At 42.6% G+C, this 16,269-nt stretch overlaps 1 protein-coding gene across 1 annotated transcript in view; it reads right to left on the minus strand.

The window, feature by feature from the left end:
- The window catches only part of IMPG1 (interphotoreceptor matrix proteoglycan 1), a 147,948-nt gene that overhangs the window by 22,190 nt on the left and 109,489 nt on the right, over positions 1-16,269 (minus strand). The window contains 2 exon segments of the mRNA XM_043890205.1: positions 8,726-8,945; positions 11,924-12,465. Of these exon segments, the coding sequence (XP_043746140.1) occupies positions 8,726-8,945; positions 11,924-12,465 (762 nt within the window).

The following is a 16,269-nucleotide window of genomic DNA, read 5'->3' on the forward strand; positions in this document are numbered from 1 at the left end:
AAGCCAAATTTTTCACTCTCCTCTTTCACTTTCATCAAGAGGCTCTTTAGTTTCTCTTCACTTTCTGCCATAAGGGTGGTGTCATCTGCATATCTGATGAAGAAAAGTTGCAAGGCTCAAAACAGCCTGGAGTTAAAACTCCCCTCTGGGTCCTCCCCACCATTCTATGCAAAACAAAGAACTCTCTCACCCAAAGAAAAAAATGGACTTTAAGGTTGATTATGCTCAGCTCCCAGCTGGTCCCAGCCTCTGGCGGATCTGCGGAATTCCTTGCCCCAGCCATTTAAGAGGTAACTAATCTGAACAACCTTGGAGAAGAACAGGCCCCCTTAAGACAGTAGATTTCCACATACATGCCTTTGTATACTCTTTTCTTGGGTTAGTGCAGCAGCTCACTAATCTGACTGCTGCCCCTTCTCGCCTCATTAAAGGTGATCTGTTCCCGTAAAGTGCTGGTCTTGTTCTTTTTTCAAACCTCGCCTTCTCTGACTCCCTTACCCTACTTCTGAGGTTATTGATATTTCTCCCTGCAATCCTGATTCCAGCTTGTGCTTCCTCTAGCCCAGCGTCTCTCATGATGTTCGCTGCATATAAGGTAAATAAGCATGGTGACAATATACAGCCTTGTTGTACTCCATTCCCAGTTTGGAACCAGTGTGTTGTTCCATATCTGGTTCTAACTATTGCTTCTTGACCTACATTCAGATTTGACCGTACCAGATGGTCTGGTATTCCATGTCTTTAAAAAGTTTCCACAGTTTGTTGTGATCCACACAGTCAAAGGCTTTGGAATAGTCAATAAAGCAGAAGTAGACAGAAGAACTATACAAAAAAGATCTTCACAACCCAGATAACCACGATGGTGTGATCACTCACCTAGAGCCACACATCCTGGAATGTGAAGTCAAGTGGGCCATCACTACAAACAAAGCTAGTGGAGGTGATGGAATTCCAGTTGAGCTATTTCAAATCCTAAAAATGATGCTGTGAAAGTGCTGCCCTCAATATGCCAGCAAATTTAGAAAACTCAACAGTGGCCGCAGGACTGGAAGAGGTCAGTTTTCATTCCAATCCCAAAGAAAGGCAATACCAAAGAATGTTCCAACTACTGCACAATTGCACTCATCTCACATGCTAGCAAAGTAATGCTCAAAATTCTCCAAGTGAGGTTTCAACAGTAAGTGAACTGAGATCTTCCAGATGTTCAACCTGGATTTAGAAAAGATAGGATCCAGAGATGAAATTGCCAATATCTTTTGGATCATAGAAAAAGCAGGAGAATTCAAGAAAAACATCTACTTCTGCTTTATTGACTTGCAAAGCCTAAAATATTAACTATCTGACATTTTAAGAAACATTTTGCTGACTCCTAAAAGATAGTAACTTGGACTGATTTACCATTTACTATTGATTATGGCGTTTTACACCTCTATAAAGCCAGAAGTTATTGTATAGAGAATGGATATGATACAGTGATTGTATTTTCTGTTTTGTGTTTAGAGTTCATCATTTGCTTTTTTCCTCTGTTTAAATAAAATCCATTTCCATATCCTCTTTAAACTGTATTTGTCATCTAATGTTCAGTGGTAAAGAATCTGTCTGCAACACAGGAGACGTGAGTTCATTCCTGCATCGGGAAGATCTGCTGGAGTGGGATATGGCAACCCACTCCAGTATTCTTGCCTGGGGAATTCCATGGACAGAGGAGCCTGATGGGCTAAAATCCACAGGACTGCAAGAGTCAGACACGACTTAGCAACTACAACCACTATCTACCTGATTGACTGGTATGTTTTTCACACATGGAGGCTATTCTTTGATAAGGGCTGTGGGAGGCATGGGTAATAAAGCCAGCAGCTCCCAGGCTGGGTAACACTGGCACGAGACCGTCCAGTATTTTGTAGCCCTAGTTCTAATTGCATGTTTCTCCCAAGAAAACAGTGAGAAAAGGGCAGAAGGGCAAGACATTCAGTAACTCAGTTTTGCTATATTTGGCCATCCTGGTTGGAAAAACTTTAAAATGGTAGGATACCTTCTCCATTTTCCAAGGAAAGAGTTGAGATTCTTTCCCAGAGACAAAGCTAGGTATATATTCCTGATGTTTGGTATTTCCAGGAGCTGTCCTTTATCTCCCTCAAGATTTCCCCTTTTAATTCTCTTTCAAGGAGAGTTTTCATCAATAAGCTCAAGGAAATACTTGCATGATCAAGCCTGAATCAGGGAGGCTTCTTCTATTGGCTAAAATGACTTTTAGATATTACTTGGGATTTTGATTAGCAGTGTCTTGATCTGTGATCTCCCTTACTATGTGCTGGGGGATGGGCACTGCCAAGAATCAGCCAAGCCTTAGACACCAGAAAAGACCATACCGGCTATAGAGCCAGAGGCTGTGTCAATTGGAATCTGAGTCCTTGTTCTCTAGGAAGCTGAAGTAATTATCTTCACTCGGGGTCCAGGGAGCTGAGAGGCAGCACGATCAGGTGGTTGCACTGGTTTAGTCTACGAGGAAGACATTTTAATCAGCTTCCCTGTCAATCACCTTGACAGCTTACACTCAGATACACCACCACAAGCAGAATATCTGGATCAGCCAGTCATGCTGAAAAACTGGGAGCAAAATACCTGTCATCTTCTAGATTAAAAAAAAAAAGAAATAGGAAGAAAACTATTGAAAATCATGTGCATATTTTCCCTTAACTTGTTTTAAAACCCAGACACCCATTTCTTCTATAATCAAAAGACTAATTTTGTGCATATTTCTCCAAACTAAAATTGTATAGGAGAACTGATGCTATAAACACTTTACTGTACAATAAGTATGCAGGTGTTCTTTTTGTTTTAAGAACAACATTTTACATTTCAAGTTCAAGAAGTTTTGTAAAATGAACAAATTCATAGAAGTATGAAATTAATGAACTCTGTGCGGAAGCATTTTTCATACTGTTCATGAGGTTCTCAAGGCAAGAATACTGAAGTGGTTTGCCATTCCCTTCTTCAGTGGACCATATTCTGTCAAACCTTTCCACCATGACCTGTCCATCTTGTGGTGTTGGAAAAGACTCTTGAGAGTCCCTTGGACAGCAAGGAGATCCAACCAGTCCATCCTAAAGGAGATCAATCCTGGGTGTTCATTGGAAGGACTGATTTTGAAGCTGAAACTGCAATACTTTGGCCACCTGATGCGAAGAGCTGACTCATTTGAAAAGACCCTGATGATGGGAAAGATTGAAGGCAGGAGGTGAAGGGGACGACAGAGGATGAGACAGTTGGATGGCATCACCGACTCGATGGACATGAGTTTGAGTGAGCTCCAGGAGTTGATAATGGACAGGGAGGCCTGGTGTGCTGCAGCTCATGGGGTCGCAAAGTGTCAGACACGACTGAGTGACTGAACTGAACTGAACTGTGCAGAAGCGATGGTTGTGAGTGTTTCGAATTTGGTGCCATCTCTGCCTGGATTGGAATGGCTGTGAATAGTGTGAGAATGAGGTGGGGGTGTTTGTGAGCCTGTGTCTGGCTGGGCCCCGAGCACCACTCTCTCTCTGCGGGCCACTTCCCTCTCCTCGGCAGCCACCACCCTCCAATTCCTTGTGCCTCTGCCACCCAAACTCCTGTGGCTGGTGTCCTGCCTCTCCAGCTCTGGTGCTGACAAAGATTTTCTCCTTGACCAGATCCTAACTCGGGCTCCCCTGAAATTTCCAAACTTGACCTTGACTCTTGGACTTCTGTGTTTGTCTCTTTCTTGTCCAGTTTTAAGAGGAATGATGCTAAGATGGTTTGGCCAGAACCTTGCATCTTCCATATCTGATCGTCAGGGTCCTCATTCTCTGCTCCCTCCCAGGTGATGTCTGATCACCCTGCTTTGCCTTCAGCAAGAATTCTTTTAGGTCATTTTAGCCAGAATCTCTTCTTACCCTTGATGTTCCTTCTTAGTAATTTTCCATCCACTGACCCACTCTGCTCTTTGGCTACTAATTCCCACCTGCCCATCCTGTGCTCAGAGCTGGGTCTAATCTCGTCCACTGTGAGACTCCCTACACCCATCAAGATGGTACCCCTGGGATAAAGTTTCCCTTTGCATCTTTAATGAGTGTCACTGGTAATTGTTTCTTTAACAATACTGGTTCTCTTCATGGAAGCTGTAAATGCCTAGCTTTCACACCACCAACCACCACAGGCCTCTTCATTGCTCAGGACCAGCCAAGGGGACCAGAATTCTCCACATTCTTCTCTATTCCTATATTCTCTCTGCAGTATTCAGGCCTCAGGTTTCAATGAAACAGGATTTAAAGGAAAATTAAGTACTTTCCTCTTTGTGGGATCACTCTCCGGCAATTCCCAAACTCACAGAAATTTTCAACTAAGAGTAACATATCAGAGCTGGCTTAAAACTCAACGTTCAAAACACAAAGATCATGGCATCCAGTTCCATCACTTCATGGCAAATAAATGGGAAAAAAATGAAAATAGTGACAGACTTTATTTTGTTGGGCTTCAAAATCACTGCAGATGGTGACTGAAGCCATGAAATTAAAAGATGCTGGCTCCTTGGAAGAAAAGCTATAACAAACCTAGATAGCATATTAAAAAGCACAGACATTACTTTGCCAACAAAGGCCTCTCTACTCAAAGATATGGTTTTTCCAGTAGTCATGTATGGATGGGAGAGGTGGACTATAAAGAAAACTGAGCACTGAAGAATTAATGCTTTTGAACTGTGGTGTTGGAGAAGACTCTTGAGAGTCCCTTGGACTGCAAGGAGATCCAACCAGTCCATCCTAAAGAAAATCAGTCCTGAATATTCACTGGAAGGACTGATGCTGAAGTTGAAACTCCAATCCTTTGGCCACCTGATTTGAAGTACTGACTCCTTGGAAAAGACCCTGATGCTGGGAAAGATTGAAGGCGGGAGGAGAAGGGGATGACAGAGGATGAGATCGCTGGATGGCATCATTGACTCAATAGACGTGAGTTTGAACAGACTCTGGGAGATGGTGAAGGACAGGGAGGCCTGGCGTGCTGCAGTTCATGGGGTCACAAAGAGTCAGATAAGACTGGGTGAATGAACCACAAAATAAAGCATATCAGAAAGTGCTCATTAGAAAGTCTTTGAAGGAAAAAGGAATAGCTTTGATCCCAGCATTGTTGTAAGGTGACCATCCTTGGCCATTGGGCACGTCCTTTTGGGCAGGAACTTTCACATGTTCACAGCTTGTAACTGTGGTGAATGAACGGCGATTGTCTTGGATTACACGTGTGTAGAAGATGGTCAAGGTCTAATCAGTCTCAGCCAGCTGCTGGTTACATGGGTGACACTTCCCTCTGCTTTCTGTGAAATGACTAAACCTGTGAGGCAGGAGGAAGCCTGGCCTCCTCCCACCATGTCCAGCTCCCTGTCGAGTGGGAGGAGTATTTCTGGGGGTAGGCGGTACTGTGGCTTCTCACTATAAATAGGATCCCTTCTGAATACTGGATTTACCCACTTTAATTTATGTAGTTCATAAAGTTCTTTGTTATTCATTTTTAACTTTTATAAAATAATTTTTGGCTTTCTAAATCTGCTGTCCTCCAAACTGCTGGTGTAGGCATTGTTTATGCCCGGACTGGCTCACAGTAGTCATTCTTGGCAGACCTTGTCCATCTATCCATCTGTCCATTCATTCGATTATTCTATGAGTCTCCCATGTATCAAAAATTCAGAGCTTCTGAATTTTCCAACGGTCTAGCCAGATGTAGAGTAGGGTAATGTCCCAGGCTGCCCGATGCTCTCTAGCTTCCCCTATTGTTCTACCATTAAAGGAATCAGTATAAATTTGGCTTCAGTAAGGACCAGATGGCACTAGCAGTAAAGAACCTGCCGGCCAAGGCAGAAGACATAAGAGATGCGGGTTCAATGCCTGGGGCAGGAAGATCCCCTGGAGGAGGGCATGGCAACCTACTCCAGTATTCTTGCCTGGAGAATTCCATGCAATCAGAGGGTTGCCAAAGAATCGCACATGACTACAGTGACTTAGCAAGCATGCAGGGACTGAAACCCATCTTCGCACTGTCTCATCTCTCTTGCTCTTGGCTTCTTAGAGGAAAGGCTACACAGCAGAACTGGTCATGAGAAATTAGTGAAATAATTTCAGTTGACCCTCCACACAAATACCTTGTCATGGTACTTTTCATTTTTCACACTGGTACCCTGTTCATCTCACAAATTATTAGTCCATTTACTAATGACGATGCTATCATATTAACCACTAACATTTGTTAGTCAACTATGGTGTGTCAAATGTTAGGCTAAGTATTGTAAATATGATTTTGATTGACCCTCAAAACTGTTACTATCTCCACGTTTCCAGTTGTGGAGATGGAGTGAAACCAAGCAGGACACCGTGGAGCTCCTGGGTGTGGAAGCATTTCTGTGTCCCCTGTTTCTTGTTTGTAAGGAACAGACTCCAGCCAGCATGACCTTCCCTGAGTTTTAAAGGGCAGGTTTAAATAGTCCTAATCAGGGGAGGCAGAGGGTGCTGAGATGAGGGAGGAGCAGTCAGGAAACAGTAGTGTAGCCTTGGGGCAGGGTCCTGGTTCTGCCTCAAGGGATACACAGAAAAGTATCTGAGCTCTTTTCAAAACTAAAATCTGAAATAAATGGAAGATGTTAGCATTCTTCCTTCCAGAGAGGATCAGAGTAGGATGACCTCAAGAAGCTCATCTAGAGAGCACCTGAGGTCAGATTAAAGAAACCCCAAAAGCTTATCAGGGGATCTCTTTTTCTTTTTTTTTCCCCCTCCATTTATTTTTATTAGTTGGAGGCTAATTACTTTACAATATTGTAGTGGTTTTTGTCATACATTGACATGAATCAGCCATGGATTTACATATGTTCCCCATCCTGTTCCCCCCTCCCACCTCCCTCTCCACCCGATCCCTCTCTCTTGAAGCCAGAATAAAGGAATGTAGGCCGGGTACAACCCAGTCCTTGTCAGCAGCCCTGCCCTTGAACAATTGCTATAAAATGCCTCACCAAATCCCGCCCCCAACCCTGGGCTGGGGCACAGTTTTGAGAGGCATGCGACTGCTGCGACCCCCTTTGTAGTAACATTATTCTTTTCTATTTTGCCAAAGTTCTGTCGCCGAGATTTGATTCGGCACCCTTGCACAAAGACTTGAGTTTTCAACATCATCAGCATACAGATTCAGGACCATGGTCTTACAAAGTCATGACTTTCTGCAATGCTTCCTTCCAGCATCACCAGGGTCTCCTGTGCATCACTGGCAAACGCATTACCAGCTTCCTGCCCTCTTTCTAAGAGGCACCCAGTTTTCCCCTGCCTCGATTGGGCTCCTCGCTTGATATTCTATTGTTGGATGGGTCTCTCTGTTGTCTGTCAGCTCTGCAGGGGAGGAAGGAAGGGGGAGGATTGGGTCCTTGCCTCTCTTATGCTAAGTTCTCCCTATACATGTTCCCGTTTTTAATTGACTGGAAAAAATTGGTCTTGTGATTTCAACTGGCAGGAACCCCCTGGAAGTTTTCAGGGGAAGAGGCAGTATCTTACTAGCATTTAGGAGGTCTTTGATTTCCTAGGAGGTCCAAAAGGGTTTGCTTAGCTGCTTGTGTTCAAAGGTAAGTGCTCCAGGGCTCAGCACCTTCAGGGCTCTCTGTCTTTTTAATAATCCTGTTTACTAAGGTAGGAGGCAATTTTCTTCAAGTTGCTCAAAGTTCTGCTCCGTCAAAGATAAGTGTCTCCCAACAGAGGCTTTTTGTTTGCATTTTGCCCAAGGCCTTTCTCTGCCTTGGTTGTTAGTCTGGGGAAATCCAGGGAGGATGTTACAGATCCACTTCACTAATTCATGGCCAATTAGGAAGCTTTGTTTTGAACCTGGCTTGAAGGTCGCTTTGCCAGTAGATTTGGAGCCTTGCCCCCTTGCGCTCTGGGGAATTAAAAAACTTCCTCCAGTTGGTTAGAAAACAGAATTTTGAAGCTAATGGTGGAAACAGTTCCCAATTTGGGCATAGCTTCTTACACTGGTACACTGTGCTTTATTATCAGAACAAATGTTTGCTTTCTATTATGTAGCTTCAGGCTAAGCCCCTGTATCTTTAATTCCACCCACCCCCCCCACCCCCCGCCCCCCGCCCCGACATCTAACTCTACTTTGTTTTAACCTGCACATGTGGAAGCTGATCTAGGGTATACAAAGAGAAAGGGACATGATTTTCCTCTTGGGTGATGGTGAAACAGGTTTTTTCTGAGTTGGAATTTTGGTCTAATTATTATTTTTCTTTGCTTGGGACAATGTCTCAGTTTCATCCTGAATTATGCTATGAAGAGGTGATGACCATGGTTAACCAGGCCTGGAAGTTTTCTTAGGTGGTTGCTGTTGACTGATAAAGTGCTTTTGACTTCTGGAAGGATGTAAATTAGCTTAGGTGTGGGTTACATTAAAAAAAGAAACAACTCCTAGGCATAGCAAAAGTTTTGTTCTGTGAGGAAACTAAAGCGCCCAGATTGTGAAGCAAGAAGTATGCTCGCTCTTTGCTTTTTAATGAAGGAAAACCTTAACTTGCATGTCTTGGGACCCTACCTTTCTACTATATTGATTCATAGCTTCTGAAAGATTATTTTGCTGAATGCCATTATAAGTTGATTTTTGTGGCCTCGAACTTGAGCTGCATGCTTAAACAAACAACCAAAACCAAAACACTCCCGCGATTTTCTGGGTTGGACTCTTTTACCTGGTTCAACGTCGAGAGAGTAGCTATCTATTTCCAGATCAAGTTGTTGGGCTGCTGTGGAACGAAAATCCTCCAGAACACCTCGCACAGCGTTGGTGAGGTTATACGGCACTGATTTAGCAAATCTCACTTTGCTATTCACGATCACGCTCCCATTTCTGAAGTTAAGTATCTCAAGTTGCTTAAAACCCGTAAGATTGGATCGCAAATATGGAACCAGCTGCAAAAACAAAAGATGGTTTACTCTTAGTGGTGTTATAAGTGCTCAGCTGCTGTTAATTCCACTTATACTCACATTTTATTATCTGAGGCATAAATTTCAGTTCCCTTTTTCTATTTGTGTTTAGATTTAACGTGAGACCAGAACATCACTACTTAATGATCTGTTTGCAGTGATTATGTCCCATATTTCCACTTTTCTGTGTATTGAGATGGATAGGCAGTGATTTTCTTCATGATGAATTGTGAGAACAGAGGATTGAAAAAGAAATTCTGGTCAACACTGTCAGCCAAGCAGGGATGCCAGGTTCAGTTATTAAAAAAAAAAAAAAAAAATCCAAGTAAATAAAAATATGTTCCAAACTGAGCAGTAGCAGATTGACCTACGCCTGGTAAATGGAACATCTGTTTGGAAGCAACAAATTTGAAATGACCTATTGAAATAAATAACAGCATACACATGGGCTCATTGGTCTATTCAGGGTGTTTCATGTCATCAAAAATTCCCTGCAGTGGAAACTGTGAAGAACTTGGTCATCAGGAGACTAGATGTCAGTCCTCAGGTTGCTGCTAACCAGACATGTGACTTCATCAATCCACGTAACCTACTAAGTTGTACCTCAGTGCTCTTACTTGAATTGTGAGGCAGAAGAAAAGTGGTTCCCTAAGAAGCTTTTTCAAGCTAGAATTTAAGTATCTCAAAATGATGTTTCAGGGAATTGTGCTTCACATTCCCACACCTGCCTCTTGAGACCCACAACCATCCCCTTTTTTTTGGCCACGCCCCATGACATGTGGGATCTTAGTTTGCTGACTAGGGATCTGAACCCTGGAAACACAGAGCCTTAACCCTGAACTGCCAGGGAATTCCCCACAGCCATGCTGGAGATCACTTTTCAGGAATGTCTGAAACTCAGTGATGTCTGCTTTGTTCCTGCCTCTGAAAGTGGGACCTCTCCTTCATGAACCAACACCCACAAACCCAGAGAGGACACAGATACAAGCTACCATCTCCCAGGCTTGACACAGACCTGCTTTTCCTTTGTTCCCGTCTCCACCCCACCAGACTCTGACCCAAACCCACATGTTGGTACCACCTCCAGTAACTGCCCCCTCAAGGTTATTATGAAAATAAAATGAAATTTTATACAGAGTGTGGAATTACTCTCTCCTATTTTCTCCCATGTGCTTTGACTAGACTCATTCTTTGTGTCTTAACATTGTTTTGGCCTCTAGTGGGGATTCCCTGTCCTCACCTCGTGTGCAGACAACGAGTTGCTCCCTTTCCCCAAATCCATTCTCCTCTTCTTCATGGCTGAGGCTGCCTTCCTAGAGACCACATTTCCCACCCTCCTTTGCAGCAAGGTGTGGCCATGTGACCAATTCCCACCAATTGGATATGAGTGAAAGAGGTGTGGGCAACTTTGGCATCACTTGCTTAGGATATTGCTTGCCTTGGGGTTCCTCACTTCCCCCTTTTCACAAGTAGAAACAGAGATGTATCAGTTACCAATGATTCTACATGCAGGGAAGCAAAGGAGACACCAACATGAAGATCAGACTTTTGGACTCAGTGGGAGGACAGTGTAGGATGATTTGAGAGAATCGCATCGAAACATGTACATTACCATACATAAAACAGATGGCCAGTGCCAGTTCAGTGCATGAAGCAGGGCACCCAAAGCGGGTGCTCTGGGGCAGCCTGGAGGGGTGGTGTGGGGAGGGGTGTGGGAGGAGGGTTCAGGATGGGGGGGGACACATGTGTACCTATGGCTGATTCATGTTGATATGTGGGAGAAACCATCACAATATTACAACATAATATCCTCCAATTTAAATAAATAAATAAATAAATAAATAATGTACCAGTGACCCAGCTGTGGATGTGAGTGTGAGGAAACAGCCTTGGGGTTGGCAGAGTTATAAGACGGAGGGAATGTGAGTCCCTGGATGACTCTGTAGAGCAGAGTTGTCCCATTCACCAAGTGAAAGAAAATAAACTCATATTCTATTTAAGTTACTGTATTCTTGATCTCTTCATTATGGCAGCCTAGATGTATCCTAGTTAATACACCTGGACTTGGTACCCTGGGACTCTGATCCTTGAGATTGTCCCAACATCAACTCACCTCACTTGGGGGAGGTAGGTATAGCACAAAGTCTTATTTAAAGTTCACTTGAAGAACTGGTTTTTATGTGGTTTTAATTTGCATAGTGATTTAACTTACATGGAGCTTACAATATTTTTTTCTTATTTTCAGAAATTCTGTAATCTTTGTGATGGGTATTGTGTACTTGAATTTAATTATCCATGCCTGTGAGAGAGGTTCATAGTTTAGCAGTTTTCACTGTGTATGTATTTCTACAAAACTACATGAAGAAACAAAATAAATATGTCATTTTGCGGGGTGTTTCATAATCAGAGTTATATGCTTTTTGATGATGATCTCACTTTCTTTGTTGGTCGTTGGGATGCTGAGCCATTTTGTCATTTTATTTGTTTGCTAGTTTGTTTCAGAAGAACGTAAAGGGAACTAAAAAAAAAAAAAAGATTTCTTACACCTGAACACTTGACCTCATCTCTTCTGGACTTATCTAGCCTTGAACCCTTTGTCAGATGGCTGGAAAACAGAATGAACTTAGGTAAAGTCTGCTCATATTACTTATAAATTCCAAGTTCAGTTCTTGAGTGGTTATGTATTATTCCCAGGGAAACGAAATCTAGAGGAACTATAATGAAAAGGTCTTAGAAATAAGTTTGTTCCCAGATAGCTGAGTGGCTGCCTCGTGTGTCTACCATAGAACTTCTGCCTACTGGATCTAAATTCATCTCAACACTCTAGCTGAATGCTGTCAGCAACAGGTATCTCAGAAGCCTGTCTCTTCCAAATGGCATTGCTCAAGACAGCAATGATTACATTATAAAGCAACAACAAAAAGGAAAGGAGACACACAGAATTGTAAGCGGTGTTCACTCACCAGCTGTGTGAATCGCTGCTCCAGAGCTTGATATTCGAGCGAGCTCTTATTAAACAGGTCGGTGGAGAAGGGCATGTTGGCCACACGCAAACTGAAGAACACCACCAACTCTCGGCCCCTGGCGGCGACAGTCATGGCACTGGTGGTGATGTAGTGCAAACCTGGGTCGGGAGTGATGTTCTCCAGGAAGTAATCCGGGCTGGAAGCATACCCACTGAATCCTGGGACCTCAGAGGAGGCAGGAGTGTTAGTGAGATCCATTCCATATAAGTCGTCCATTGTATCTTGGCTGCTGGTACTCAACCGGTCTTCTGAAGATGTAGGCAAGTGTGAAATTTCCGGAACCAATGGGCTGATGGCAGAATAATCATCAGGGGGGACAGTAAGCCGTGGGATTAGTACTGTCTGGTCAATGGACATTATGTCTGTGGCACTTTGATCAGTCTGAGAAAAGATGCTTGATGCAGTGAAAAAAGGTAGAGTTTCCGACAGGGAGGTAGAGGTCACAGCAGGTGGAGACCAAGAACCATCCGTGGGTGAAGCTCCTGAGACCAATTCATTATGTCCAAGCATCCCCACAAAGAATAGAAAGCAAAAAAGAAAATTCAAAGTTAAAATTAATTGTGGAAAAGGTAACATTTGAATTAACTATTTTAATATCATATTTGGTTTTATTTATTTTTTAATTTCTTAGATTTTTTTCCCAGTTTTATTGAGATATAATTGACATACCTCACCATATAAATTTAAGATGTATAGAATAATGGTTTGGCTTACATATACAGTGAAGTAATTACCATGTTTAATATAATATTTCAAAAAACAAATTGGTACAGAAAGGGCAGGCAGCCCTATATCCACACTTAAGGAGACAGAGGCTAGGTCTCTATAACCATTTTATTCAGGTCCAATACTTGTGGACATGTGAGTCTAAAAGAGCACTAATTGCCTAGAATTTTAGGAATTACTGCCCAGGGAGACCCTGCACACATAGGGACCAGGTGGTAAAAAATGACTAGGTCAGTAGGTGGTACAAACCACAGATGGCTTTGGGATAGACTTGGATCCCACATACCCATCTGGAACTCTCAGCCAATTAGTTGGGCACTTTTGGCCTGAAAATTTTGTTCACTTTCCAAACATGCAAGCCTGAATTTTATGTAATTGGATTTTTTGGGGATCACAATTATCACATTTTGGTAGTTTTACCAATCAAAATTTAAATGATGCTTTTCCAAAATTGGATAATCTAACTGAACAATTTGCCAGTTTGCAAAATAATATTGAAAGTGTGAAGGTCTGGGTTATACACAAATAATTTTAACTGTTCATTGGCCATGCAAGTAAATATTTGATACTATTTAAAGGTTTTTTCATTCTTACATGATTATATCTTGATAATACTACGACTTTTCATTGGTTTCTTGAGTAAGTACATATTGGACTACTGAAGTCCACTCCCTTTTTGGTGCAAAATTAAAATCAATAAGTATTTATGAACTAAGAGAGTGGTTATATGAAGCTTTCAGATAAAGAGATTGGTGGGTTATTAAAATATTCCAATAAACCTAAATTTCACAGCCACTGACAATATTTAAGGCATTAAGTAGATCAAAACAGGGAGCTTTCTGTGATTACTTTGGTGGCATTTTGGCAAATATGTGGGAAAGCTGTGCTCAAATTCAAATGCTAAGCATGATGAATGGACTGTCTGGAGGCAGATATAATCTTTGGACTCTCAGTCAGCTAATTTACTAGAGTGCAATCACCCAAACTGCAATTCCAAGTGATAAACAGCTCTGAAAGGTGGAATCATATTACTTTTATTAGTTTCTTAAAATAAAAACTGTCTATGGTGAATTGTAAGCAGATTTCAAAGAAGTTCCCCCTTTCTTTCCCTCTTGGAGGATGCCTAGGTTTGTCTACTATCAGAATGATATTTCCTAACATCTAAGACCTTTCTGGACATACACTTGTAGTTTTATTCACATCTCCATTGCTATGGACTGAGTGTTTGCCTCCTCCCAAAATTTATGTGTTACAGTCTTCGTCTCCAGTGGACAGTATTTGGAGGAAGAGTCTTTGGGAGGTAATTAAGTCATGAGGATGGAGCCCTCATGAATGGGATTAGTGCCCTTATAAATAAGAAGAGACATGAGAGATGATCGCTCTCTGCCATGTGCGGATACAGCAAGGAGGCATCTGTGTGTTAACTGGAAAAAAGACCCTCACCAGGAAATGGATCAGTCAGTAATTTGATTTTGGACATTGCAGCCTACAGAACAGTGAGGAATAAATTTCTGTTGTTTAAGCCACCCAGTCTCTGATGCTTTGCTACATAATAGCAGCTCGAGCTGTCTAGAACACCTGTGGAAGGATCTGGGATGAGTGAATTGAAGACTTAGTGTACTATCAGTGGTTTTATTTGACCTCTTGGTGTTATGAAGAAATGCATTTGAATTCATGCTCCTGGGATGAGATCTCAGCACCCCTCCAGATGACCAGGGCCAGGGAAGAAGACCAATGACATATGCCTTTATTCTTCTCTGGGTCAGCATCTCACTACTCACACCTTTTTCACTATACAGACTTCAATCAGATTAAAACAGTCTGTAGCATTACGTTATCAGCCAACAAAAATGAATTTCTTTTTACCTTTGTAGCATCTTAACATTAATCATTCACATTCACAATAAACTCAACCAAGTTCGTTTCACTGATAGAAGAGTTGGTTATTTAAATGTACATTGTTAGGTGAAAGACAAGAGTTCCTTGTCTTTTACTTACACTAAACCATCATTTGTTTATCTGAAATTTAAACTAAGTTGGTTATCTTGTATTTTTCTTTGCTGGATTTAGTATCCCTATCTAAGTGTGATTTTAAAAGACTCCTTATATTCTCTCAGCTTGATACTGAAACCAGTAAGGCTATAGTCAGAGACTGACAGAGACTGAGACAGAACTGTGTTTGAGCGTTCTCCTGTGGAGGTACGGGTCAGCAGTGGCCTGCCACAGGGACAGCAGCTCTGGGTGCAGCAGACTTGGGTGTGGCATAAGCACTCTTGGAGGAGGCTGCCATTAACCCCACCATAGAGCTGCCAGAACTTACACAGGTCTGGGAAATAGACTCTTGGAGGACACAAACAGAACTTTGTGTGCACGAGGACCCAGGAAAAAGGAGCGGTGACCCCACAAGAGACTGACCCGGACTTGCCCATGAGTGTACAGCAGTCTCCAGCAGAGGTGTGGATCGGTGGTGGCCAGCTGCAGGGCTGGGGTCAGTGAGTGTAGCAGGACATGCATGGGATCTTTTGAAGGAGGTCGCCATTATCTTCATTACCTCCATCATAGTCTGGTACCAGGTAAATAGCAGGGACAGAACACAGCTCCACCCATCAACAGAAAATTGGATTAAAGATTTACTGAGCATGGCCCCACCCATCAGAACAAGACCCAGTTTCCCCTTCAGTCAGTCCTCCCATCAGGAAGCTTCCATAAGCCTCTTATCCTTCTCCATCAGAGGGCAGACAGACTGAAAACCACAATGACAGACAACTAACCAAACTGATCACATGGACCACAGCCTTGTCTAGCTCAATGAAACTATGAGCCATGCCATGTAGGGCCATCCAAGACGGATGGGTCATGGTGGAGAGGTCTGAAAAAATGTGGTCCACTTGAGAAGGGAATGGCAAACTACTTCAGTATTCTTGCCTTGAGAACCCTATGAACAGTATGAAAAGGCAAAAAGATAGGACACTGAAAGAGGAATTCCCCAGGTTGGTAGGTGCACAATATGCTACTGGAGATCAGTGGAGAAATAACTCCAGAAAGAATGAAGGGATGGAGCCAAAGCAAAAACAGTGGATGGGACTGGTGATAGAAGCAAGGTTCGATGCTGTTAAGAGCAATATTGCATAGGAACCTGGAATGTCGGGTCCATGAATCAAGGCAAATTGGAAGTGGTCAAACAGGAGATGGCAAGAGTGAACGTCGACATTTTAGGAATCAGCAAACTAAAATGGACTGGAATGGGAGAATTTAACTCAGATGACCATGATATCTACTACTGCAGGCAAGAATCCCTTAGAAGAAATGGAGTAGCCATCATAGTCAATGAAAGAGTTTGAAATGCAGTACTTGGTTGCAATCTCAAAAACGACAGAATGATCTCTGTTTGTTTCCAAGGCAAACCATTCAGTATCATGGTAATCTAAGTCTATGCTCTGACCAGTAATGCTGAAGAAGCTGAAGTTGAACAGTTCTATGAAGACCTACAAGACCTGCTAGAAGTAACACACAGAAAAGATGTCCTTTTCATTATACGGGACTGGAATGCAAAAGTA

The sequence above is a fragment of the Cervus elaphus genome, chromosome 28 (assembly GCF_910594005.1).
Source record: "Cervus elaphus chromosome 28, mCerEla1.1, whole genome shotgun sequence".
Taxonomy (NCBI): domain Eukaryota; kingdom Metazoa; phylum Chordata; class Mammalia; order Artiodactyla; family Cervidae; genus Cervus; species Cervus elaphus.